Source organism: Protopterus annectens, chromosome 5.part0 (genome assembly GCF_019279795.1).
Source record: "Protopterus annectens isolate FY-2018-M chromosome 5.part0, PAN1.0, whole genome shotgun sequence".
Taxonomy (NCBI): Eukaryota; Metazoa; Chordata; order Ceratodontiformes; family Protopteridae; genus Protopterus; species Protopterus annectens.
The window spans coordinates 626769078-626794561 of record NC_056735.1 but is presented as its reverse complement, the minus strand read 5'-3'; the positions used below and the strand labels follow the sequence as shown (position 1 = coordinate 626794561).

The 25484-nt window shown below is 39.1% G+C and overlaps 1 protein-coding gene across 3 annotated transcripts in view; it reads left to right on the top strand.

Annotated features, from left to right (window-relative positions):
* LOC122802714 overlaps window positions 1-25484 on the top strand; it is a 265703-nt gene that overhangs the window by 33918 nt on the left and 206301 nt on the right. For 2 of the 3 annotated variants that reach the window (XM_044072467.1, XM_044072469.1), the window contains exon 3: window positions 22352-22412. In XM_044072467.1, the coding sequence (XP_043928402.1) occupies window positions 22352-22412 (61 nt within the window). The remainder of the gene's footprint in view (window positions 1-22351; window positions 22413-25484) is intronic. The other variant, XM_044072468.1, reaches the window with a different exon arrangement.

Genomic DNA, 25484 nt, shown 5'->3' with positions numbered 1-25484 from the left:
AGGTCTGCAGAGGAGAAAAAAATTGTATTGCATCCACAGCTTTTAAGTGGAAATACATCATTTATTTTACTAAACTCATAAAGGGGCAACTGCTGAAAATATGCATTTCCTTAATTTCACAAATCCTGTTTGGCACCTCACAAGTCATGCAGCATTTAAGTGGAGTATTTAGAACTTGAGGAATTCAGTTCCCAGCAAAAATTCAAATCAACACCAGTCTTACCATTGAAGTTTTAGATTACTGTGATTACAGAAAGACACTGAAGGAAATTAAATCAATTCCGGTAGATTACAGTTACAAAGTCTGCAGTAAGACATAAGTCAATTTAAGGAAACATTTCTTCCCAGTAAGGTAAATGACCTCTTACATATACAAAAAAATGGTCAGACAGCTCACTCTGCCTCCTATCTGTCTAAGACAGAAATAGAACCTTTGTAAAACTGTGGCATCTTAATGTTAACTTCTTTCTAGGTTGTTCCTTAGAATCCAGAGATAGCTGTGGTTCTGGCTACAGAAGGAGCTTTTTGACAAATACTTAAATATAATAATATTATCTAGTACTCTCTTCTTAAATGCAAAGATTAATAGTTTAATAGATTAATGAACAAATTTCAATAAACATAGAAAATGCCTGCAAACATCTTTATTAAAAAAAGAAAAGGACAAACAGTAAGAGCTTTTATTCCTTAACTTCCTCCAACTGGTACCTTAGACTTGTTGTTGTTGTGTCTTTCGGCTTTTCCCGGTTAGGGGTTGCCACAGCGGAACTCTGTTCCGCTAATGATTGGCAGTTGATTTTTACGTACCGAGTTGCCAGCCCTGACGCACAACATTCAACGAAGGTACTGGTACCGTAAACTAAAAGCTAACAAATAGGCATGTATTAAACCACGTGATTCAAAATAACTAATAAAATACATGAACTAACAAATCAATGATATGAACAGTTAATGTCTCAAAACTCTACATAATAGTTTACGTTTAAAACCTTCCCTTCATCCACTCCTCCAAAATACTTGAAGCTGTTAAAGTGATTTGCTGATGTTTCTATATACGTTGTGGCACTCGGTGAGTCAAGTGCCACAATATATTTTCCAGCTTGCCCCCTTACGTTTTTGTTTTTTGGTCCTTTTTTTATTAAAAGCTTCATAAACGTTTTATTAAACCACATCCCAAAAAAAAAATAGCTTTTCTATTTGTGGAATTACCATAGGGTAGTGTGAGCTACTACATCCATAGACTTCAATGGGGCACATTCGCACATGTGGTGTAGTGCTCTCAGTAAAAGCCTATGGCTATAACAGATGCTTTGCCTATGCCCACATCACTCAGGTTAAACTTCCTTGTTTTTCCTCTGTGATGTTAGTGCAAGGAAACCACAAATTTTAAAACTAATTGTGTATAACAATGGGATGATTAAAACATTTCTTATGGAGGAAAAGTGCTGTTTTATACACTGCATGCTATAGTGCTAAAGTACTTTTAAAATTACTTGCCAATGTTTTTAAGTGTATTCTACTATTTCTTTTCTCAGTTTTCTGATTTTCCATTTGCTGCCACGACAATTGTCTTTTCTAGTCTCATTTACATCCCGCATGCCTTCCTTTTGCATTCCATTCTGTTCCCCTATCATTTGCTGAAGTTGCTATTCAGACTTTGCCTGCAATGCCACATTTTCTGCATACAGCAGCTTTGTTGATCTGCCTCCTCCAACCTGTTTGCTAATTTAGTCCATCACCAGTATGAATAGCAGTGTTTTCATAGTTGAACTCCTCTGAGTGTGAATATTGTTTCTACTTGTGTTAACTGGGTCATATCCTGCATTAATTCTACTAATGTTTCCAGAACTTGCAGGGCTGCCAGAATCAGCTTTTTTTTTGTTTGTTTTGAAGACCGCATCAGATTTTTTTTAAAGATGTATGACCTATATTTCCCATTCTGTGTTATATGAGGTGAAGGGAAGGCTGGTTCTCATCATATTTCACTGATACCACTGGTGGGTTATATTAAAAAAAATCTGCTGTTTGCTTGTGATAAAAAAAAAAAAACTGTCAGTACTGTTAGCTCTGTAACCTGTAACATGGGTTGGAGCTGTGTAACCCGGCAATGTGGGTACAGTGAAAAAAAAGTGGTAGAATTAAGCTTTCTTGCTGAGGTAAATCCTTTCACATAGCATGGAAGGAGAAAAGCAATAACATATTTTTCAACTCTGTGTAATGGTATCTGCATTTTCATAGTGCTGGCACTCCGAAAATCTTAATTTACCACTTTGCATCATATTCAGATGGTTGCTTGCAGTTATTGTGTATCTATAGATGCAATAAGAGCAACACAGAGTATAAACTAGATTGTGTCAGCAATTACCCACATCCAACACATTTACTGTTACACTAACATCCATTTGGCTCTTACGTCTGTTTTGCGGAAGAAGGCAATCAAGAAACATGTTTAAGTGGAAGCCGAGAACCAGAAGCCTTGTCAGATTAATATCATATTTCCTTGCCATCACTAACATTAATACAGAATCCTGAAATTTCAGTCTCACTTCACTCAATTTCATAAATTATGCAGATAAAATATAGAACTTGTGCATTGTATGGCAATATTTTTTACCACACACAAAATTGAATTTTCAGGTTTAAACTTGCGCAAAATCCTGAGTGGATATTTATTTATTTTATTTATTTTTTAATTTATTTTACATTTGTTTACTGGGAAAGTCCAACTGGACTAGGTCCATTTACAGCAGAGGCCCGGGAAGAAAAGCTCCACAATTGTAACAATAATACATGTTTTATACAGAATTACAACAATAATACATGTTTTAAACAGAATTATAAGAACAAGCTAGCAGTGAAGAACACCAATAGATCTTTACATGTGGGAATTTATAGACAGACAAGACATAATAGATATTTACATATAGGAATATTTAGACAGACAAGACATATTAAAACAACATTATTCACATTTTCAGGCTAGAAATATGAATACACGCAGAATATATGTCAGCAGTGATCATGGTTGATGAGCTGGGTAATAAAAGAGTTATGATCTACTGATGCAGAAAGAATCCCTAAGGCATGTCTTACTACATTCAGTCCAGCCCAGCATGTCAGTAACAAACACAACACAGCATCTCAGCTTTACTGTATTCTCCTAAGAATCTGGCCTTTTATATCAGGTATATTCTGTAGACTATTATAAGTCACCCTCAGAAAAATATTAAACTTTATTAAGTAGAAAAATCGACCCATTTAGGTAGAGAAAACCTTTTCGTTGGAAACTAGAATTATATTTTGAACTCTGAAAATTAAGATTTTGGTTTGTATCTGCATACCCAGTGAGCTGTTTCCAGGTAATGGGGGGGATGCTGGATTGGGTTGCTGTGACTGGGCAAGATGACAGTCAGAAACAGCACAAACACAAGGTGAAAGCTGTAACTTGTGGACGATTGAAGACTCATTACAATACTTAATCTCCCATGCAGTTTTTATGTCATCAACTCTGATTCTATGGACTTTCTGTGATGCATTATATATTTTTTTCAGAAGAATAAAGAAGTAATGTCTTTCAAACCTATTATCTTGTTAATTCCATATTAAGAAAAAATGTGACAGTGCTGTATAACACGTGTTCACCTGTATAAGAATTAATTGGCAGTAGAAAAAAATCAACATATATTTTTCAAGTGTTCCAGATGGATACAGGCTTTTTAAATGAGTCCTTCTGTGCGGCAGCTAAACATGAATATATAAAACTGATATAATAAATGAAAATAGGACTGAAATGCCGATATTCAGAATGGTGGAACAAATGGAAAAATAGAAAGATTTCCTGGAAAATCCACAATAGTTAATAACACCAGAAGAAATAAGTGCAGTGGAGATGTGAAGTATGACAAGCTGTACAGAACAAGTATTTTTTAATTTGAATAAAAGTGGCATCAAATCAATATAAATAAAATGTAATAAAACAGTAAATTGTTTTCTATTTACATTATATTTATATGTATTTATTATTTTGATTGTGGGTTATTACCATTATTTAGCCTACCCTGCTAATAATTCAAAATTACTTGTGAGAATTCCTATTGGGAGACATTAGTGTGTGTATTTTATTTTACCCTTCATACCATTAAATAATACTGATTTTGATTGTAGTGTGTATTAATTGAACTATTTATGCTTTGATCTGATTTGATAACAATTTTATTCAGTAATGTATTTAAATGAAATGGTGAATTGTGTTTTTTTTTTCAGTTTTGATAAAGTACCATATTTAGGGATGAAAGTGCTAAATTGGTTGTTAATAAATTATTTTTTAATTACTCTACACTGCTCATTTTGTTTTTGGACTGACCTCCTACCATGTACAATTTGGTTGATGCTAAGTTAGCTAAGTGTCAAGTTTCGTAAGCTTCTTCTACCATCACCATTGATAACCACATTGGGCCTTCTTTATTGTCCTCTATCTGCTCTGCTAGCTAGATATTAAAAACAGTGATAGTCCTGCCCAACAGCTGTACGTATATTATATGTGTGTGTGTGTGTGTGTGTGTGTGTGTGTGTGTGTGTGTGTGTGTGTGTGTGTGTGTGTGTGTGTGTGTGTGTGTGTGTGTGTCGTTTTCAGCTTAATTGGCTCTGTTCTTCTTCTGGAGTGCATCTCATGTACTTGAAATGACCACTTTTTCTCAAAGCTTGAGTGATCTTGGAACTGAGAGTAATAAAGTAAGGTGGTAAAATGAGGTTGCCCCATTTCTTTATTCATCAGTGTTGTCAATATGTAGAACTCATTGATATGACAGTAGAGTACAAATGTGTTGTTTATGTCATATGAATGCTTGAATAAGTATTTTTGTACAGTGAGAGCTAACCAATTTTCTATTTAGGAATGTTGTATTTCATGATATTATATTGGAGTTTATTCAAGTACCTTATATGACTGAAATGACTGCTTTCTCTGACTAGCTAATACACATATTCTGAAGAGGAGAACTACTGCAAGAATACTGTTTAGTATGTATATAGAGTGCTACCAGTTATTTATGTAAAATTGTAACTAAGGTCAGAGATGAATCATCCCATCCATCTATTGCAGTTATTCCCAACCATTCAATTGCTTCCTGCAACCACATGTCTCTCTCCATTGTATTGAAATTCCTTGTTATCACTGGTCTGGTGCCTTCTTAAACACTGTTTGTTAAATTTGGAAGGCATAATTAACCTTATGTGTAACTTTGTTCTTGTGTTTTAGTGTAGTTACCCTCTGCAGTACATTTTTCTCTTAGGGGTTGATCAACACTGTAAGCTGTAAGCACAATCAGCTTCATTTATTTATTTATTGCCATTTGATAACTGGGTAAATGTGCTGGTCACATTACCTTTTCAGCCACAACCCAGGGTTCCAAAGGATAACTAGACGAGACAAATGCTGCAGTCAGTAACAAAAAGTGACCCACATTCAGGATAATTATGAATTGGTAACACAGACAACAAAAGCAAATCAGACTTCAAATGAAATTATCTATAGAACAGTAGTATTCAGAGTCTGTTTGACATTATTAGCATCTTTCTCTAGGCTAGTAATGGTATTGCACATTATTTGCAACAATAATTGTAATTGCACAAATTCATTTCAGTAACTGGTATTTCATTCTGTTCACTTACAAATTGTTTTAGTAATGCTGGTAAAAGAGAAGTTATTTTTCTGTATTTGGCTGTAGTATCTTAAATCCTCTCCTGCATTCCTGAAACAGCTAAACTCTGCTTCGCTCCTAAAATGCTCTTTTACTTTGGCTTTGAATTTTAAAAGAATGTTTTGAGACCTTTTAAGGGTAGGTGATTCCAAGTTGCCAGGCCAGTTTTTGTGAAGGCTGTTGCCCCTGTAGTGGTACCATAGTCCTTCTTGTTGTGTGTTTCTAAATACATAGGTTGGACGACTAAATTTTAGTGCAGGGCAATGACCAAGGTGCTAATTAATCAAAACTAAATGCATACCCTCATGTTGGTTATTGCTTACACAATTAGGCAGCAATGGCCCAGTAGCAGTACAAGTGCATCCCAACGACAGACATTTCATATGAATTAAAACTGTTATAAAATCACAGTACTAGAACATCAGTTACTAAAAGAAATACTTTCTGCACTCAAAAGATGCTTCCAATTTACCTGACCTTTGAAGCTGAATCATAATTTACCAACACTAACATTTTATTTACTTCCATAAAATGTACAAAATTTCATGGTATAAATAATAAATTGATAATAAATTCATCAGCATTCATATACACTAATAAAATACACTCTGTGTTTACACTGTGAATCAATTAGGGGGATGTGTAATACCACATCTGTTTTGACACTAACAGTATAGCTTGTGATGCATTCAGTGAAAAATAGAGAAGTGAGCAGATTAAGATGTATGTATAAAAATGAGTTGCTATTGATTTTTAGAAGCTGCAAAGTCCTGAAATCCAAATTTCTTCTTTGTGGTTTTATTTAAGGACTTTATTAGATATTTAGCTAATTGTTAGAACCCAAATTTACTTCATGTGATTACTCAAGAATGCCACCGATACCTAAAATTCTGCTTACTTTCCAAAACATTGAGGTAGAAATATTTTACTTTCAGTATTGGCAATTCCAGTGCATAGTTGCACCGCATTTTGCTAGTTTCATGCTTATGTACTGTGTGTATGTCAGGCTAGTTCAGGACTTGTCTTTGCATTAAGGCAGTTCCAGGCCAGTCAGCTCAGAGCTAAAGGTCAAAGAATTCCAATGATGCTCTTGCTGTGATTGCATTATAATAGTTCCATTACACAGAGAGAGAGAAAGAAAGAAAGATAGAAAAAAGGAATGAAAGATGAAAAGAAAGAAATTTAAATTCTTGATCTGATTTAAATTAATTTTAACAGTCTGCGTCTGCTTTAGTTAAATTCTTTAAGCCTGTATTAGTAATTCCAAAACATAGCTGGACTGCATTTTGCTGTTTAGGTGGTCTAACTGTTGGTATTAAACCCTAGTTTCATTCTGAGCCAGTCAGCTCAGAGCTAAGGGTTTTTCCCACTCACCCACCTTTTTATAGTTGTGTTTTTCCCATCCACTCACCCTTTTATAGTTGTGTTTTTCCCACCCACCCACCCTTTTATAGTTGTGTTTTAAACCCAATGTATCTGTTGTTGACTGCCCCTTATGATAATGATAACATGATTCTTTCCCTCTTCCTATTTATTGACTGTTGACAATAAGCAGACAAGTGCCATTGTGCAAAGTCTCTCCCATTAAATTACTCACCAGGCTAAAAGACATTTGACAAAATTGTTTAATATTGAGTGCACTGATACTACTTGCAGTAATTTTTGTTTTAAATTAGTGATTTTTTTTTTTACTATAATTAAATTGCTGGTTCTTGGTGGTAGCAAAAAAGGGTTTCCAGGCTAGTTGTTCTGTACTGAACTTTAAATACTCAGTAGCAAATCCATCCAAACATTACCCTAAAACTGAACATTAAGCAGTTATAGTTACCCCTGCCCCACAGTCATTCCTGTCGGTATTATAGACCAGCACTTCCTCACATCTTCTGTAGCCAGCCTGATTGAGATGCGTATCTTGAGACACTGTAAGAATTGTCTCATGTCTGATGATCATCTGTTCCACAATTTGTGTAATAGATGTAAATGTATAATATCCTTAGAGGTAAAATCTCATACACAGTAAACTCAGACACCAGAATCGTCAGCAGTGCATCACATACCACAACTTTTCAATGCCATCACAGTACACATAACCCATCATATGCTGAACTTCTAAATTTTACCTTGCCTAAACCTCAAAGACCTCCAACACACAACACAGGCACAAAGCATAGTCAGCAAGTTGAGCCTACCTCCTGACTTAACACAAGGAGTCCCAAAGTCATAGATACTGAGCCAGTAAGGTAGGCATCGATCCACTCAAACATTCTTATTACAGGTGACTCCATTGTAAGATATACAGACATGCCTCTTACCAGGCTAAGCAAGGAAAGAGTTATGGTTGGTTGCTTGTCTGGAGTCATTATCCATCAGATCCTTCATGCATTCAAGTCCTTGAACAACAAGGCATCTTGGCTGACATCTCTAACTTTTGGACTATTGAAATATTATCACCTCTCTCCACTATCTTTTACAAGAATGGCTCTTAACATCCACCCAAGATGGCTACTGCCCCTCCATCATTCACTGACACCATAAACAATACAGGGACCAAGACAAACTTGTTTCCTCCTTATTCCTTGACCTGTCAAATGTTTTCAGTACAGTTTCTCACCCTAAACTCCTGTATAAATTGTCTCAACTTGGACTATCCCCTTCTTCATTACTGTGCTTCAATAGCAATTTGACTGTGAGGTTCCAGTCTATGAAATGGCAGAACACTCTCTCACCATACCCGCAGGTATTTGTAGATGTACCCCAAGGCTCTATTCTTGGTCCCCTCCTCTTTAACATCTGTATCAATGACCTCTACACCTCTGTAGGTCAAGCCTGTCCTGTACAATATGCTTATGATTCAACACTTATCTGTGCATCTAATAAAGTGCCTCAGCTCCTCCATATCACACAAGAAGCTTTTTCGTCAATTGAGAAATGGCTGCATAGTGCCCAGCTACTACTCATCCCTAAAAAGACTTTTTCCCCCAAATCACACATGCCCGATAAACCAAATTTCAAAATCTTTTCACTAAAGAAAACTGAAATTGAAGTAGACTCCTAAATAAAACTTCTTGGAGTGATTATAGATGATGAACTTAAATTTGACCTGCATGTTCAAAACAACATAAAAAAATGCTCACCAAAAATTAGGAAGGCTGTACAGGCTTAAAAACTTCCTTAGCAACACCATCAAAACCACTCTTGCCACTACCTACATTCTCCCATCTCTTATACAGTGCACCCATCCTAACCAACCTTTAGGCTGCAGTTACAAGTATGCTGGAGGCATGTTATAATAATGATGCAGAATTTGCCACCAACAAACAGTACCACATTGCCACTGTATTGCCCTTGAGGGTTTGAATTTGCTCAAACTACCTCACCATTTAGATTATATACAGCTTATGACTACTTTGATCTAATGAACAATGTCTTCTTCTCAGCATATGAAAACCACACAAACTCTGTACTCATAGTTATTGTTGTTGTTGTTGTGTCTTTCGGCTTTTCCCGGTTAGGGGTCGCCACAGCGGAACTCCGGTCCGCTAATGATTGGCAGTAGATTTTTACGTGCTGGCTTGCCGGGCCTAACGCACAACCTTCAAAGTACTCATAGTGTGTCTCCAAAAAATAGAATTCTATCCCTCTGCAAATTAGATCTATCTCTAACCTCTCCAGCTTCAAAGTACTAGTAGAAGACTACCTAACAGTGAGCTCGCTGTGTTTAATGTCATCTTTATGAATTGCAACTTGTGAATACTTTATCCATTGAAATTGTTCTTTTTTCAACTTATCTGTCCAAATATTTCCAGTATGTATGTATGTATAGGTTCACATTGTATGAGCCGATGCTGAATTTTTACTTAGTTAATGTGTCATTTTTGTGTATTAGACTTTGTAATAACTTTATTTAAATGTGACAAGTTTGTGTCAATGTGGAGCTTTTCTCCCCAGGTCTCTGCTGAAAATGGGATATTATCCCAGTTGGACCTTCCTGGTAGACAAATGTTAAATAAAGAAACAAGTACCAGTATGAATCTGTTATAGTTCATGCCTGTGTCAATGACTTGAGATGTACCACCCTGGACTGTATGAAGAGAGACATGACAGAGCTCTCAAAGTACATCTCAGATTGGTATGACCCTAGCGTAGAACAACATGATGCAGTGATATGAGCAAAAAATAATTAATTTCAGTAAATGTTTCATTCAAAGGGGCTCCAATATTTGTCAGCTGGGAAGGTATGATTGACAGACCGTACTGCTTCATTGGAGATGGCATGCATCTAGTCCCTCTTGGATTTTGATTATTGGTAGAGACATTGTCCACCCCCATAGTGCCTTTTTAGCCAGTGCCTGATAAACCTACCAACACAATGAAACAAGTAAAGGAAAATATGAAGGTGTTACTGCTCAGTGCTAGGAGCCTGAACAAGAAACTCATGTCCCTACAAAACCTTTTCACACTGGAGAACACTGACATCTGTGTAGTGACTGAGACATGGTTTAACACAGTGGAGAGCAGCTGTGCAGGGATATAATGCCTTCCACACATTTAGACCAGCTACTGTGCAGGAGGAGGAAAAAAGGTAGCATTATCTCAATCTACATCCTGAATAGACTTGCATCAAGGCTGGTAAAGCAGCATGATGCTGTAGAGCTTCTTCATGTCCAAATAGCCATCAGAAAGGACCTGTACTACATACTAGCTAGATACAGAACTCCATCTATTACTCAAGAAAGCCACAACACCTACCTACAGTAACTAGAAATGCTCAATATTAAACCCAGTACCATTTTCCAGGTGATCTAAACTATCCATCTATAGACTGGGAAACCTACACCACCACTAATGCACAATCACAGAAGTTCCTGGACTTTGTCACTACAAATGCCTTGGAGCAATTAGTCAGAGTATCCACTAATATGGGAGCATCTTGCGCCGTCCCTTGTACATCTTCATCACTTGTTAGGTCTGACCATAAAGCTGTCTTGTGAAATAAAACTGAAACCGGAGATCCCTTCCACACAAGGTACCTTTAGAAATTTCATTAAGACAAACTACCTACTCCTAAGTGATATATCAGCAAGCTTCAAATCCCCACCAAACCCAGTTAATTACACTAAATACACAGAAACATACACTGTATTATTGTCCACATATGTTATTTGGCAGAGGTTTTACACCGCATACCCTTCCTAACGTAACCCTCCCCATTTATCCGGGCCTGGGACCGGCGTGAAGAAATGCACTGGCTTGTGCATCCCCAGTGGCTGGGTTTGGAAGTTGAAAAAGGGTGATTGTGAGGTGGACTTCAGGGAAGAGTTAAAACAGGCACTGGGGGGCAGTGAAGAGTTACCAAACAGCTGGGTAACTACAGCAGAGATGGTAAAGGAGACAGCTAGAAAGGTGCTTGATGTGACATCTGGACAGAGGAAGGAGGACAATGAGACCTGGTGATGGAATGAGGAAGTACAGGAGAGTATACAGAGGAAGAGGCTGGCGAAGAAGTGGGATTGTCAGAGAGATGAAGAAAGTAGACAGGAGTATAAGGAGATGAGGAGCATGGCAAAGAGAGAGGTGGCGAAGGATAAGGCATACAGAGAGTTGTATGAAAGGTTGGTCACTAAAGAGGGAGAAAAGGACCTGTACCAATTGGCCAGACAGAGGGAACGAGCTGGGAAAGATGTGCAGCAGGTAAGTGTGATAAAGGATAGTGAGGGAAATGTACTCACAAGCGAGGAGAGTGTGTTGAGCAGATGGAAGGAATACTTTGAGGGGCTGATGAATGAAGAAAATGAAAGAGAGAGAAGGTTGGATGATGTGGGGATAGTGAATCAGGAAGTGAAACAGATTAGCAAGGAGGAAGTACGCACAGCTATGAAAAGGATGAAGAATGGAAAGGCTGTTGGTCCAGATGACATACCAGTGGAAGCATGGAGGTGCTCAGGAGAAATGGCAGTGGAGTTTTTAACCAGATTTTTTAATGAAATCTTGGAAAGTCAGAGGATGCCTGAGGAGTGAAGAAAAAGTGTTTTGGTACCTATTTTTAAGAATAAGGATGATGTGCAGAGCTGTAGTAACTACAGAGGGATAAAACTGATCAGTCACAGCTTGAAGTTATGGGAAAGAGTAGTGGAAGCTAGGTTAAGAAGGGATGTGATGATTAGTGATCAGCAGTATGGTATCATGCCGGGAAGGAGCACTACAGATGCGATGTTTGCTCTGAGAGTGTTGATGGAGAAATACAGAGAAGGTCAGAAGGAGTTGCAATGAGTCTTTGTGGACTTGGAGAAAGCATATGATAGGGTGCCTAGAGAGGAGTTGTGGTATTGTATGAGGAAGTCAGGAGTGGCAGAGAAGTATGTAAGAGTGGTACAGGATATATATGAGGGTAGTGTGGCAGTGGTGAAGTCTGCAGTGGGAGTGACAGATGTGTTTAAGGTGGAGGTGGGATTACATCAAGGATCAGCTCTGAGCCCTTTCTTATTTGTAGTGGTGATGGACAGGTTGACAGACGATATCAGACAGGAGGCCCCATGGACTATGATTTTTGCAGATGACATTGTGATCTGTAGTGAGAGTAGGGACCAGGTTGAGGAGACCCTGGAGAGGTGAAGATATGCTCTAGAGAGGAGAGGAATGAAGGTCAGCAGGACTAAGAATATGTGTGTTTGAATGAGAGGGAGGATAGAAGAATGGTGAGGATGCAGGGAGTAGAGGTGGTGAAGGTGGATGAGTTTAAGTACTTGGGATCAACAGTTCAGAGTAATGGTGAGTGTGGAAGAGAGGTGAAGAAGAGAGTATAGGCAGGGTGGAATGGGCGGAGGAGAGTGTCAGGAGTGATTTGTGACAGACTGGTACCAGTAAGAGTGAAAGGGAAGGTCTACAAGAGGGTAGTAAGACCAGCTATGTTGTATGGGTTGGAGACTGTGGCATTGACAAAAAGGCAGGAGTTAGAGCTGGAAGTGGCAGAGTTAAAGATGTTAAGATTTGCACTGGGTGTGACAAGTATGGACAGGATTAGGAATCAGTATATTAGAGGGTCAGCTCAGGTTGGACGGTTTGGAGACAAAGTCAGAGAAGCGAGATTGCGTTGGTTTGGACATGTGCTGAGGAGGGAAGCTGGGTATATTGGTAAAAGAATGCTAAGGATGGAGCTGCCAGGTAAGAGGAAAAGAGGAAGGTCTAAGGTAAGGTTTATGGATGTGGTGAGAGAGGACATGCGGGTGGTTGATGTGACAGAGCAATATGCTGAGGACAGGAAGAAATGGAAACAGATGATCCGCTGTGGCGACCCCTAACGGGAACAGCCGAAAGAGAAGAAGAAGAGGAAGACACAGAAACATAAACTACCACACTGTAACAGCACATAAACAGCTGCATAAATGCAGCTGTACCCTGTAGCAACAAGTGCAAGGCAATTCCCAGAAACAAAGCCACATGCTGGAATCCTAATATGAACAAGCTTTCTAATAAAAGGAAGATAACTTTGCCCAAAAGTAAGAAGAGTAATTCCCAAAGTGTTAGAGCCCTTGTCACTGAAATAAACAAATAACTCTGGAGCTTAATAAAATCCACCAAAGCCAAGTTTGAGGCTAAAATAGCTACCCAGGCCAAACGCAATCACAAGACATTTTTTAGTTGTGTTCTTAATCTCAAAAGCACAACACAACAATGGACTGAGCTGATCGTGACCGATGTTACCTTCACTGAGGCTGAAGATATAGCAAATGTACTGGCCAATAAATTTAGCTCTAACTTTACCCCTCCCTTCTGTCTGTCCTTCAAGATATACCTGAATCTGGCTTGCCTCCAGCTATCAGACAAGACCATGCCCTAAAACTGCTATCAAAAGCTAAAGGTACTGCATCAGTGGGTCCTGACAATGTGATTGGATGCATCTTAAATAGCATGAAGTATGATTTAGTCACACCCCTAACACCAATGTTCAATCTCTGCCTCCATACAGGTATTGTACCAAGCAAATGGAAAATAGCTACAGTTATTTCTCTGAGTAAGAGAGGGCCTTCCACAGACTCGGGCAGTTACAGACCCATAAGTCTGACCAGCCTCATATGCAAAGTCATGGAAAGATTTATCATAGTACTAATCGATCAGGACATGGGGAACCTCCAAACACAGGATTCATCTCAGTTTGGATTCATCAAGGGCAGGTCATGCTTACTCAGCCTGTTTTTTTTTTGGAAAGGTCACCAAAGCAATGCATAAAGGCAAAATGGTACACATTACATACCTCGACCTGGCCAAAGCTTTTGACACAATTCCTGACTCAGGCATGGTAGAAAAGCTAAATAAACTGGGAATAAACTCCTGTGTCACCCACTGAATTGCCAACTGGATCACAGACAGGATGCAAGAAGTCAACATAGGGGAAGTTACCTCCATAAAGAGACCAGTCACCAGTGGATTCCCCCAGGGTTCAGTGCAGGGACCTCTCCTGTTTGGCATCCACTTTGCCGAAATAAAAGCAAATAACAGAAGGTTCTGGCTGACTAATTTTGCAGATGACTACAAGTTAGGAGCAGTCATTGAATCCTCAAATTACTTTGCCATCCTGCAGGAAGGTTTGTCTGAAATAAATAACTGGTGCCAAAGTCATGGACCGAAATTAAATGCCAAAAAATGAATTATTGTATCCTTTGGGAAGCCATCTATCCCAGGGACCTACCACATTAGCAATAATGCTCTGAAAGTTGAAACAGTTGTTTGGGATTTTAGATCTTATGTGGACACTGACCTAACTTTTGACCAACATTTATGTATTTTCTTTTACATTTGTGTACCGGGAGTGTCTGCCATTTTCAGCAGAGGCCGAGGGAGAAAAGCTCCTCAAATTACAATATTTATAAATTGAAACAAAAAAACAGATAAACAGTCAGGTGAAGTGCAATACAATTATGAGATATACAAGTCAGTGGTGTTCTATACAAGGATTACATAATTGTTGAGTTAAGAATAAAAGAAATAAAAACATTGTAAGACACAGGTACATTTAGTTATAGAAAAACAATTTTTGATATTTTTGCCTTAAATACAATATAGGAAAAAAAAGGAAGAAGACATTGCTGAGGTATGGCTATTTATATTGAGCAAGTGGAAACAGGGGTGATTGTGTCCATTGTTGTACGAAAGTCCTGCTTTATAAACAAAGGGATTATATGTAGATCTAGGGATGTCATTGTACCCCTTTACTCAGCCCTCAACATGCCAGTCATTGAATATAATTCCCCCTTTGGCATGCATCTGTCCAGATACTTGCAACAACTAGAACACCCACAGAGATATGTTACTAAGAGGATATAAGGCATAAACAGCATATCTTACATGGACCGACTCAAAGCCCTGTTATTATACTCCTACAGACTGCTAAGAGGTGACCTGTGCCTAGAATGCAAGGCATCCTTCAACCAAATACTGTGCATCAGGAAGTCATATGGCATCATTACTCAATCTAGGAGTATAAACCTCTTCTGCAACTTCAAGAGAATGATTTGGAGGGGCAGGTATTTCTCACGGAGGATACCGCTACTCAGGAGCAGACATCCTGCCCACAAAAACAAAGTTCATTCTAGTCCATTTTCAAGTGCCACTTGGATCTATGAAAGGAAAACAGAAAATTTACCCCAGGACTGCTCTCTGTACTGTTATTGAACAGAGACAGCTCCTAAATGCTTTGTCCCATGCATGCATTCCCTCACATCATCTCTGGTATGGTCCCAGGTGTTCTCATTAGGGTTAGTATATAATTATCAGCCATGGGATGGGTAAGAATAATCTATAACCAAATGGGATAGGTTCATTCGAGCACAAAAAGGGTAACTGGCTAAGCTTAAAATGGCCCGCAAGGCCATCTAGCATGGTACTTGCCTACAAACCTATGAGAACATGTTCATTGCTAAGCCAGGGTATACCCATTTAGTAGAGCAGCACATAGACATGGCCAAAGGGGAAAATTACGTATCAAGGCAGAAAAATGCAAGGTAAAATGGCAAAAGGGTCCTACCTTGTTATCAAAAAAAAGACAGTCTTTTCAGTCAAGGAACTAGGTGTTGTAACTTAAAATCCTCTTTTACCAGCCAGGTTTCATGTTGTTTTGATATTTTCTTAAGAAAGTTTGCTCAAGGTTTGCAAATGGGGAAGAAATGAAGTGCCACTATGCTAAAACACATCTAATTGCTTTCAGATTCATAGGTTCATAGGTTCATACTAGGCTATCTGCCCAAGGGCATTTATAAGCCTAGCCCATAGTTATTTGGCTTTCGCCACCCCTTTAGTTTGAATAAAACTATGCCCATTATTTTGCTGTGCCTCTGTCAAGCAGTGACACTGAAGTAATCCCTGGGGTATATCTGCGATCCCCCATCCATTGGTCAAGATTCCTCTTGAACAAAGCCAGCGAGGTGCTCTGCATCACATGTACCGGGATTTTGTTCCACAGCATAGGGAGTCTCTGGGTGATGAATCTGTCCCTCCAGCACGTTCTATTAATAACCGTGTCAAGGTTTAAGTCTCCCGCCCTTGTGGTTCTGAGGGATCTAGATTTTTTGAGGTGAAGCATATTCATCAAATCAGGGTTTGACGTGGCCTTATATGTCAGGCACAGGTCACCTCTGAGCAAGCGGTATGAGACTGAATAGAGCTGGAGTTCTTTCAGTCAGGCAGCATAAGACATATTTTTGAGACCCTTTATCTTTTTGGTGAGGAACTTTTGGGGCCTTTCCAGCTGCTGCAGGTGTCGGGTCAGATACATTCCGAATGGGGCACTGTACTCAATCATAGGTCTTATGAGTGATGAGTACAGGGGGACGATGACCTCCCTTGATCTAGATGTGAATCCCTTCATGATCAGGTGGGCAATGTAGAAGGTTTTCCTAACTACTTTAGCAACATGAGTGTCAAACGAAAGGCTACTGTCAACCTGGGTCCCCAGATCCCTGATGACTTCTTCTGTGCTCAGTGGATTGCCACCTATATGGTAGCTAGGGGTAACCTTGTTTTTCCTGAAGGGTATGACTATGCATTTCTTGGCATTTAACTTTAGGCCATGGCTCTGGCACCAGTTATCCGTTTCTGTGAGGCCCTTCTGAAGGATATCTGTGTCAGATGTGTTTTCGACTATGGCGCCCAGTTTGCAGTCATCTGCAAACTTTGTCAGCCATAACCCTCCTGTGTTTGCTTGTACTTCAGAAAAGTAGATGCCGAACAAGAGTGGACCCAGGACTGAGCCCTGTGGGACACCACTTGTGACAGGCTTTGAGTCTGACATGGCTCCAGCAACTCTGACCCTGTGGGTTCTGTCACTTAGCCAGTTTGCAACCCATCTTGTGATGTATGGGTTTACATTCAAGCTGATGAGTTTTCGATGATACCTGAGTGGGGTATTGTGTCGAAGGCCTTTGCCAGGTCAAGGTAGGCTGTATGGACTGCCTTTCCCTCATCAATGGCCTTGGTGACTGTTTCGAAAAAGTCAACCAAGTTTAAAAGGCATGATCTGCCTTTGACAAAGCCAAACTGGGTTGGATCCAAAGTCTGCAAGTTCCCTATGTCTTTATTTATGAGTTCCATTATGATCCTCTCCATGGCTTTGCAGATAAGGCTTGTCAAGCTAATGGGACGGTAATTTCCAGGGTCGGTGGAGGCACCGCCCTTGTGAAGTGGGACCACAGTCGCCGTGCGCCACTCCTTGGGTACGTATCCTGAGGTGAGGCTAAGATTAAACAGCTGTCCTAACTGCGGGTTTAATTCCTCATTGAGTTCGTGGAGCACACAGCCGGGGACACCATCCGGTCCCATGGATGCTGTGTTTTTTGCTTTGGAGAGAGCAGTTCTCACCTGGGCATTTGAGATGTTTGGGGGGCTACAATCCTCTGGTATAGATATCTCTCCTTTTGGGGGGGAGGGGGGGGGGAGTTTGCACTGAACCTGTCAGCCAGTATGTTGGCAATGTGTGTAGGTTCAGTAATCTTCACATCATTTTGAACTAATTCTGAGCATATCTGGGAGTTTCCTCCTAGGTTTCTAACATAGCTAAAGAAGGCCTTATGATTGTCTTTTGAGTCCTTGGCGATTTTTCTCTCAAAAATGAGATGAGAAATGTGACAGGCTGAGCAAAGTCTGCCATTGCCTTTCATTAAAAATAAATAAGTAAGCTGGATTAAACTGAGTTAAATGTGACTGTCCTTCTTTCATAAACTGCTGTGTAAAAAAAAAAAAAAAAAAAAAGCTTCCAGTAAATCATGTATCATGTGAAATGTGAGCTATACAAAATATGCAACTACAGTGGATATAAAAACTGTGCACACCCCTGCTAAAAAATCCAGGTTTTTGTGATATAAAAAAATGAGACCACAATAAATCATTTCAGAACTTTTCTCACCTTTAATGTGACCTATAACCTGTACAATTCAATTGAAAAAACAACAAATCTGTTAGGGGAAAAAATATAAAAAATAAAAAATGTACAATAAGCTGGCTGCATAAGTGTATACTACCTTAAACTAATACTTTGTTGAAGCACCTTTTGATTTAATTACAATACTCAGTTTTCTCGGGTACAGACCTGCCATCAATTAAAGAGCATCTGATTAACCCCAAATAAAGTTCAGCTGTCCTAGTAGGGTTTTCCTGACATTTACTCAGTTGCTTGCCACAGTGAAAGCCATGGTTTGCAGAGATCTTGCAAAGCATCAAAGGGATCTCAGTGTTGAAAGTTATCAGTCAGTAGAAGGGTACAAAGAAAATATCCACAGCATTAGATATACCATGAAACACACTGAAGACAGTCATCAAAAAGTGGAGAAAATATGGGACAACAGAGACGTTGCAAAGAACTGGACGTCCCTCCAAAACTGATGAAAAGACAAAACAAAAACTGGTCAGGGAGGCTGCCAAAAGACCTACAGGCAACACTGAAGGAGCTGCAGGAATTTCTGGCAAGTACTGGTTGTGACATGTTACAACAATCTCCCGTATTCTCCATATGTCTGGTCTATGGGGTAGGGTTGCAAGATGAAAGCCTTTTCTTACATAGAAAAACATCCAGGCCTGGTTAAAATTTACAAAACAATACATCAAGTCTCCCAAAAGCATGTGGGAAAATGTGTTATGGTCTGAAGAGACCAAGGTTGAACTTTTTGGATGCAATTCCAAAAGGTCCGTTTGGTGCAAAAACAACACTTCCCATCACCAAAAGAACACCATCCCCATTGTGAAGCATGGTGGTGGCAGTATCATGCTTTGGGGCTGCTTTTCTTTAGCTAGAACTGGGGCTTTAGTCAAGTTGGAGGGAATTATGAACAGTTCCAAATACCAGTCACTTTTGGCCCCAGACCTTCAGGTGTCTACTAGAAAGATGAAGAGGAATTTCACTGTTCAACACGACAATGTCCCCAAACATGCATCCAAATAAACAAAAGAATGGCTTCACTGGAAGAAAATTAAAGTTTTGGAATGGCCCAGCCAGAGCCAAGACCTAAATCCAATAGAAAATCTGTGGGGTGACCTGAAGAGGGTTGTGCACAAGAGATGCCCTCGCAATCTGACAGATTTGGTGCACTTCTACAAGGAAGAGTGGGCAAATATTGCCAAGTCAAGATGTGCCATGCTGATACACTCCTACCCAAGAAGACTGAATGCTGTAATTAAATCAAAAGGTGCTTCAACAAAATATTAGTTTAAGGGTGTGTGCACTTATGCAACCAGCTTATTGTACATTTTTTATTTTTTATATTTTTCCCCTAACAGATTTGTTTTTCAGTTTAATTGTACAGGTTATAGGTCACATTAAAGGTGGGAAAAGTTTTGAAATGATTTATTGTGGTCTCATTTTTTTATATCACAAAAACCTGGCATTTTAACAGGGGTATGTACACTTTTTATATCCAGTGTAGTTTCAGTGAAAATGCAGCAGAGTTGTTGCATCTTGTTATTTTTTCATTCATTCATATTGTGATTACCGGTTTGTCTAGCTAGGTTGTGGCCAATTTTTAATGGAGGCCCAGGGAGTTGTTGTGTCTTTTGGCTTTTCCCGGTTAGGGGTCGCCACAGCGGAACTCCGGTCCGCTAATGATTGGCAGTAGATTTTTACGTACTGAGTTGCCAGCCCTGACGCACAACCTTCAACAAAGGTACACCCATTCACGCATGTCTCCACACAGAAGACGCTCTAGCTGAGAATCGAACGGGACAACGTCTTACTGTGAGTCGACAACGCTACTGCAGCACCACCACCGCAGTTTGGGAGAAAAGCGTGAATTTGTTATAAATTTCAGTGACAGTATTTTGCATTACAGATGCAAAAATGCATTTCATTCTTAGAGCTACAGAAAGTTGAGCCTGTAATGCTCGAGTGTATATAGTATGTCACTGACAATTTCACAGAACAGCTATACAAAGTGTATTATCTTAATAAGTAATTATTGCAGGGCATGCATGCAACAGCATTTGACTATTGCTAATGGTGTTTTTTTAGTATGTTGTCCTACAGAATATTATTCAGTTTTCACTATTTACATATTTACAGTGATCTAATAAGTCTTGATAAGCCTCATGGGTAATTGTAATGGTGCAGCAATGAGCTGACCATTATCAGTTCTGAGCCTATTAGCAGGTAGCAGTTAGTAAGTCTGCATGGTATTTTTTGTTTGTTTTTAAAGAGTGAAACTAGCCTCTCAAATATGCACACATTTGCAGTGTTAAAGCTTACTGTAGACACAGGAAAACCTGGATTCCTGTCGGACAAGAAACATGAAATATTGCATTGTAAGTAGAGTGAGACTGGCAGCCAGATACTTTAGTTTCTACCTTGCTTCAGAAGTATATACGAGAGTGTGGCATTTCTGGATAGAGTTCATGCTGGAAATTCCATGATTGTGAAATTTTCCAACTACTGCTTGCACTTACAAGTCAGAGTCAGACATCAATTATTTCTTTAGATGCTGGTAGTGATAAGTCTAGATATGCTGTTAGAATTCTTTTTTGTCAAAGTTTAAACATGTTTAGTAGATATTTCTTTGTGCAAGTGTAAAGCAAAGTAAAGCTGTGTGTATAATTAAGTTCACAGGCATATTACTCTAGTTATATTTATTTCAATAAAGAAATGTTTTTAATTGTAAGTGAAGGGTATGTGTATTGATCTAGATTAAACTCAAATGTTGGGTTACACTTTTTTATTAAACAGTGATGTTTTAAGCCATAACTATGTAAGCATATTTTGAGAGCAAACAGTAATTGTGTTTCTTTTCTGCTTGAGTGGTCTAGCTGGTGTCAGTGTTACCATAAAGACAGGGTATGATGGTTAAATACTGGAAAGATATAAACATCTCTCTCTCTGTCTCATAAAACATAGTCTGTATGTGCTTGTGTGCAGAAATAACTTTCTACAAATTTTTAGCTAATGTTGTTAAGATAACTCAGGAAGATTCTTGGCTGGAAGCAAGGTGGGTGAGATCCTGGAGAGCCATTGATTATAACTCTGCTGTGCAGAAGGTCACTTTAAAGATTGAGTCTGGCAGATAATTGGGTGTTATGCATGTCAATATTGCAAATTTATCATGCACTCCTAAGGCCAATTACCTCTCTTACATTATTGGGGGGGGGGGTCAGCACTGGATTGTGAGACCAAAGCTTCTGGCCATTACAAATGAATTGTTGCCAGTGATAATTTAAAGACTGTACTTTGACATACTAATTAGAGGCAGTGGGTGAGATTATATTCCTGTTAATCACACTTAGGAGAGTATGAGAGAAAGATGACATTTTGATGCCACACTATACTGCGGTGGTGGTGCTGCGGTAGTGTTGTCGCCTCACAGTAAGATGTTGTCCTGTTCGATTCTCAGCTAGAGCGTCTTCTGTGTGGAGACATGCGTGAATGGGTGGACCTTCGTTGAAGGTTGTGCGTCAGGGCCGGCAACTCGGCACGTAAAAATCTACTGCCAATCATTAGCGGATTGGAGTTCCGCTGTGGCGACCCATAACTGGGAAAAGCCAAAAGACACAACAACAACAACTAATAAGAAAATTCCACAAAAGTCTTATTTTGGAAATGAAATGTATTTATCTTGATATCACAGAGGGAAATGCTTAACTGTGTACATGAACGATATTGCACTATTGATCAAACTTCAGTTAGATAACAGACTTTTTCATTTGTTAAACAAAGAAAAAAATAAAATTATCGCCCTATTTGATGGGTCTGGGTGATATGAGGGCAAGCTCTGCATATCTCCCATGCAGGGGTAGACTGCACCCCTTAGCGCAGCCTTTGATACTTTGCAAAATTTCAACAAAATGCCTGTAAAAAGTGTAAATAAAGAATACTTTTACCTTATATAAGGCCATGTTAAATTCAATCACCATAAAACATTGTGAGCTCATGTTAAATTCCAACAACTTGAAACACTGGCAGTATTCAGTGATTATATAGTAATCAAGTCAAAGATTTAAGTATGTCCTTTTTATTTTTATTTTGCAAAGTATGTTTGTAATCATTTTTTCTGATTTCTTTAGAGCATTTTGATCTTTCTCTATAGCTAGCATGTAAAATGCAGTAGGGCCTAGATTTTCCTAATTATAAAAAAAATGTGATTTTTGTTTGACTGTAGAGCTATGAATGATAAGGATTTGTATTAAAGTTACAGGAACAGCTGAAACAAGATATCAGTCCAGTGGAGTCAGAAACTTTTCATACCCGAGGTAAGAACTATTGTCCTGCATCCAAAATGCTGAAGCAAGCTCTTTGCAGTAATCTTTTTTTCAGTTGTGGTTTATATGAGTATGAAGACACTACAATTACCTGAACATTAAACAAAGATAAAGGCAGTGAGGAGTTAAGGTTTGTAATCTTGACTTGGAATTTCACTGCTTTTGACTTTGGGAATAGCACTACAATGGACACACTTTAACACATTGTAATGCAGTTATTGTTCCAGAATTTGAGAAAACAGCACTTAAACGAGATATACATTTCAGATGTGTTTATTATCCTGATTAATATGTGCACATGTGTGTTTGTGTGCATGAATCTGCACCTGTGTTGGTTGCACAGCAGTTTAACAGTTTTTCACTGCTGCACAGACCAAATTAAATAAGACTGCAGTCAAAAGTTCAGATGAGTATTTTCTATAATTCTTATTTACTGTTAAAATGTATTTCCTCTTTACACCAACGTTTGCATCCTCAGAGTTAGACATATACAAATGGGGTGAGGTTGTAGGGAAGGGCAAGTCAGCCTCCTTCCATATGTTAGGAAGTTTGCTAATAATTCAGAATATTTAGCTTTGCTGTCTTTCTTTAAAAAAAAACTCTGACTTGCTACTGTGATATAAAGCACCATACGCTGCAACATTTCAAGGCTGCATAGATAATGTGGAAGAGAGGCTTCCATCTTTTTGATGGTGTAGACTGAGCATTGAATATCAGTGTACTTTCTAGAGGACTGGCCAAGTGTACAGACAGTGATTTGCATGTCCAGAAGCCAGCTTTCACCTCTCAAGACCAGAGTCAGTATTTACACATTGAAAGCCACTGGGGAATACAGGCAGTCAGTATTTGTAGAGCAGCACATGTGGCACAGTGGGTACAGCTGTCGCTTAACAGCAAGAGGTTCTAAGGTTTGATTCTTGGCTGGAGTGCCTTTTGTATGGAGTCTGCATGGAATCACTTTGTTCATGTGGGTTTCTTCCAGGTGCTCTGGTTTCATCCCACATTCCAAAGACATGCAATAAGTGGACTGGACATTCTAAATTTGGCCATATATGTGAGTGTGTGGTATTGTAGAACAGCTGTGGCCACCCAATGGAGTAAACCTTGGCTCTAGATAATTGTCATTGATAAAGTGACACCCCAACTTCATATGCAAAAATAGGAAAAGGGGTTCTGGATGGATGGATGGATGGATGGATGGACATGCAAGAAATCATGTATGCACTTCCCGAATTTCATGACTTCATTTGTCTTACATTGTGGGTGAGGAGAGAGGGAAGGAGAATTGAGAAAACTCTCAGAAAGACAATATAATAAGTCAGTAAATCATTTCACTCCAGTCAGCCCCCTTGCTGACCTAGAAAGATCAGATGACTTACTCTTGGGTTATTTGAATTTGCAGAAACCCACTGTTCAATAGCACAGTGCAAGATAAATGAACAACAAGCAGAAAAATAAATATAGTTTTTGCATTTATGAGATGCCATACTACATTTGTCAAAATATTGCAGTGAAAACAATTTTAGTATAGTTATATTTCTAAACATGGTTTAGATGAAAATTTGGGTCCATGAGTCTTTGTCATGTCTGTCTAATTTGTGATGCCATATTTTGTGCTATTTTAGACCTGTTTGAATTACTATAATTTGTACTAGTGTTCTGTTATGGCAAATGGAAAGTTTTAACTGTTTGCATGATGGTATGGATTCAGAATGTGAGTTATGAAGTCAAAGACAATGTGACCAGCAATACCACCCCTGAAAACTCAACAGTGCTTTACTTCCTTTATTGGCTTCTGTCGCACATCAACCATAAAGTCCTGTCCCTTTTTGGCCCGTTAATTCTTCTTGATCCTTGATCTCCCAAGGTAGCAGCAGAGGGAGCTGAAAGTTATGGAGATCATAATGATAATCTAGCGGAGGGAGGGTCAAGAGTTTTTGTTTGTTTGTTTGTTGCTAATACGCCCACAGTTGGGAAGGTGCATGCTTCCTCACTTCCTTGATTCCAATTCCAGGGCATGCCAACACACTTTGGTGTGCTTATATTGCCCAGAGTTCCTAGTTACAATTGCTCTAGTCCTAAGCCCCCCACCCCCCCTAGTTAAAGCTCTTGTGGTGGGACTAAACCAGTATCCTTCCTCTGGGATAGACAGGCCATTGCAGGCCACTCAGTCCTATTCCTTCCAGACTAGCTACTCCATTACCCATTCCACAAATCAAACTTGAGTCATCTGGGGGCATAGTTAGGAGCCTTCAGTGCTGCAGTTACTTAATGTAGAATGCAGTCTTTCACATTTGTTTCACATTTTAATTACATTTGTGTTGTCCTTATCAATTTAGTAGATAATGATATTGATTTATTTCAGCTCTACATTACTTTTACAAAAAATATAGAATACCTGTCATGATTTTTTTGAATGCAGTAATATTTGTATGTGAATTATCTAAGTGGTTTTCCACTGATGTGACAAGAGTTTCTGTAGTTAGAAAACAGTATCTTCAATGTGAAAGGGAAACAGTGCACATGGTATGCCATGCATATAGCCACTGTTGACAATTTGTAAAGAAAACACTCAAAATTAGTGTGTCATGGTCTGTATAAGACATTAGCACTATAATAGTAGAGGATACACTTGCCTCTGTGGTTACTTTTCCATAGGTTCATAGGTAGGTACTAGGCTATCAGCCCAAGGGCCTAAGTAAGCCTAGCCAACAAAGTTCCCTGGCTTATGCCAACCCAAAAAAGTTAATTTCCTGTGCCCCTGTTGAGTAGCACCACAGAAGTGATCCCCGGGGTGTATTTCCTATTTCCCATCCACTCATCAAGATTTTTCTTGAAGAGTGTTAATGAGGAACTTTGCTTGACATAGATGGGTAGCTTGTTCCAGAGTATGGGAAGTCTCTGGGACAAGGTTTAGGCCCCTAGACCATGTACGGAGGGATTGGGATTTCTTTAGGTGTAGCATGTCCAACAGCTCTGGGTGTGACATAGCTTTATATGTTAGGCAGAGATCGCCTTGGAGTAGGCGATATGCTACAGAGTAAAGCTGGAGTTTTTTGAGAT